This window comes from Callorhinus ursinus, unplaced genomic scaffold (assembly GCF_003265705.2).
Source record: "Callorhinus ursinus isolate GAN/ISIS: 27379988/994484 unplaced genomic scaffold, GSC_fseal_2.0 scaffold11, whole genome shotgun sequence".
NCBI classification, from domain to species: Eukaryota; Metazoa; Chordata; class Mammalia; order Carnivora; family Otariidae; genus Callorhinus; species Callorhinus ursinus.
The window spans coordinates 48,906,308-48,907,155 of record NW_027397073.1 but is presented as its reverse complement, the minus strand read 5'-3'; the positions used below and the strand labels follow the sequence as shown (position 1 = coordinate 48,907,155).

Sequence of the window (848 nt, the reverse complement as noted above, 5' to 3'; positions counted from 1 at the left end):
ATTTTTTTGCTATGCTGAAACACGTTTCTTGTTTTTTTTTTAATTTTTTTATTGTTATGTTAATCACCATATATTACATCATTAGTTTTTGGTGCAGTGTTCCATGATTCATTGTTTGTTCATAACACCCAGTGCTCCATGCAGAACGTGCCCTCCTCAATACCCATCACCAGGATAACCCATCCCCCTCCCCCCCAACACGTTTCTTGTTTATTCAAGTCTTTTTTTTTCTATTTTCTTAGGAAGTTTTACAATTTTTTTCCCACAAAATCATTCCGTTTAGTACTTATTTTCTCCGTATAGCTGAAGACCTATACAGGTTGACCTTTGAACAAGGGAGAGCAGGGCTTAGGGGCACCAAGCCCCCAAGAAGTCAAAAATCCAAATAAAACTTTTGACTCCCCAAAATTTAACTACTAGGGGTGCCTAGGTGGCTCAGTCAGTTAAGCGCATGACTCTTTTTTTTTTTTTAAAGATTTTATTTATTTGACAGAGAGAGAGAGAGACAGCGAGAGAGGGAACACAAGCAGGGGGAGCGGGAGAGGGAGAAGCAGGCTTACTGCGGAGCAGGGAGCCCGATGCGGGGCTAGATCCCAAGAGCCTGGGATCGTGACCTGAGCCGAAGGCAGACGCTCAACGACTGAGCATGACTCTTGATCTCAGCTCAGGTTCTGGTCTCAGGGTTGTGAGTTCAAACCCCATGTTGGGCTCCACGTTGGGCTCCATGCTGGACATGAAGACTACTTAAAACAAAACAAAACAAAACAAAACCTTAACTACTAATAGCATACTGTTGAGTGGTAGCCTTACCAATAACACAAAGCCGATTGACACATATTTTGTATTTC

General features: G+C 42.5%; 1 protein-coding gene across 2 annotated transcripts in view; it reads right to left on the bottom strand.

Annotated features, from left to right (window-relative positions):
- Positions 1 to 477: 477 nt before the first annotated feature.
- The window catches only part of ABHD3 (abhydrolase domain containing 3, phospholipase), a 48,110-nt gene continuing 47,739 nt past the window's right edge, over positions 478 to 848 (bottom strand). Inside the window, exon 9 of one of the 2 annotated variants that reach the window (XM_073898423.1) lies at positions 478 to 743. In XM_073898423.1, the coding sequence (XP_073754524.1) occupies positions 634 to 743 (110 nt within the window). In that variant the 3' untranslated portion in view covers positions 478 to 633. The remainder of the gene's footprint in view (positions 744 to 848) is intronic. The other variant, XM_073898424.1, reaches the window with a different exon arrangement.